This window comes from Papilio polytes, unplaced genomic scaffold (genome assembly GCF_000836215.1).
Source record: "Papilio polytes unplaced genomic scaffold, Ppol_1.0 DF824270.1, whole genome shotgun sequence".
In the NCBI taxonomy this organism is placed as follows: Eukaryota; Metazoa; Arthropoda; class Insecta; order Lepidoptera; family Papilionidae; genus Papilio; species Papilio polytes.
The window spans coordinates 2319339-2321207 of NW_013524934.1; the positions used below are offsets into that span (position 1 = coordinate 2319339).

The 1869-nt window shown below is 36.8% G+C and overlaps 1 protein-coding gene across 1 annotated transcript in view; it reads left to right on the forward strand.

The window, feature by feature from the left end:
* Positions 1-748, forward strand: part of LOC106104214 (glycine-rich protein DOT1-like) — a gene marked incomplete in the record, with an annotated part of 6957 nt that extends 6209 nt beyond the window's left edge. The window contains 1 exon segment of the mRNA XM_013284186.1: positions 1-748. Coding sequence (XP_013139640.1) covers positions 1-564 — 564 coding nt within the window.
* Between the last annotated feature and the right edge of the window lie 1121 nt (positions 749-1869).

Here is a 1869-nt window from a genome sequence, read left to right on the forward strand (position 1 = left end):
CTAGGTGGTCATGGAGGTTTTAACGGCGGTTCCGATGAGCATGAAGGAAACTCAGGTGGATATGGAGGACAATCCGACGGTCATGGAGCTGGACAACTTCAAACTTTCGTCCTTCAAGATGGCGGACACGATTTCGGAGATCAAGGACAGGGTTTCGGAGGTTCCGGTTTCGAAGGTCAAGGATTTGATGGACATTCTCAAGCCATACCAGTTGGCGAGCATGTTGATGAAGAACATCCAGTAGCTGTTCCTCTGTACAAACATGTCACTTACCCTATTCATAAGCCAATTCATGTTAATGTGCCAAAACCAATCTTAGTTGGTGTACCCCAGCCTTACCCAGTAAAGGTACCAGTTCATAAACCGGTGGCTGTGCCCGTTGAAACTGAAATATCCATTCCAGTTGAGAAGGTTGTGCCCTACCCTGTTGTGAAGCATGTTCCTTACCCAGTTGAAAAGCACGTGCCAATTAAAGTAGAGAAGACTGTGACCGTCCATGTACCACAGCCCTACCCAGTTAAGATTCCCGTCTACAAAACAATTCATCATCATAAAGGTCACTAAGGCCTTGATGTAGCAACTCGTGTGATGGTTTATGTGTGCGTTGATTTGTGTATGCTTGTGCCTTGTAAATATTGTTATCTAATTTTAAGTCATTTTCAACTGTCTTCATGTTGTAGTTGATTTATTTATTGTGTGGTAGTTGTAATGTGTTTGTTGAATATACGAAATTGTTACCTGTTGATTACCTGTTTTGTTTATTTGGAAGCATTTTTTACAGTAAGTAGCCATCTACGTTACATTTAAGTATTCACGATTTTTCTTACCTTATACAGTGCAAAAGAAGAAATACTCGATATTTCTTTCTAACAGCTCTTAGTATTAAAAAAAAAACAAGTTATTGATATTTAATATGCGCGCTAGAAGCCGAAAAGACGTCCATATGTATTGTGAACATTCCCAACACTGGGGCTTTGAGTAAATCCTCTATTGAGATTTATCGACTTCCAAACGACATTGCGCGCTGAGAGTATAATACGAAATCGAATTATGTTGCCATGCTGAAGGAAATTTTCAATTCTCGTTTAAATTGCATGTTAGAACCTTTGCTGGGAATTAGAATTCTTACAAACATTCTGGTAAATCTTTATGGGATACGTTAGACTTGACTATATTAGTACTTCGAGATAAGACCAATTTTATTTTAAAAGTTTGAAGAAGGTAAGAGGCACAAGGGAGAGAAGGCTGGAGGTAGCACCATCGAAAGAATATGACTAAAATGATTTTTTTTTTAACATTTCAACATAATTGATATGTTTGTGAAACAAGTTAATTCTCCGAAAAGATTTATGTCATTTGCAATGTTTTACGCCTTTCTCCATAACTGTCTATTTAGCTATGATCTACCTTATCTCATGAGAAAAATATTTGTATGAATATTACTATTATCCAGTTTTCATAGAGTTGCTGAACAAATAATTCTCTGGAACAGCGTTTTTAGATTTGTTATATATTAGTTCTGAGAAAATCCCTTACTAGGATTTCCAGACATCCATATGACGCTGGCGCTGATGGAATAATATAAAATGGCATTGAATAAAGGTTTGCGTAGGAAATTGTGCAATTTGTAAAGAATTCATTGTTTGCCAGAAACCTGTATTATGTGTATCTTACTTATAAATGCGAATGTTTAAATGGATGGATGTTTGTAACCTGAACTACTGAACAGATCTCGATTAAACTTGGCATAGATGAAGAGGATAGTCTAGAAGAACAAGTACGCTATTTACTTCTGTTTTGTTAATCACGCGCATTGGATGCGAGCAAAAAAACTAGTGTAATTTCTTTATAATATGAAACTTAGTAATG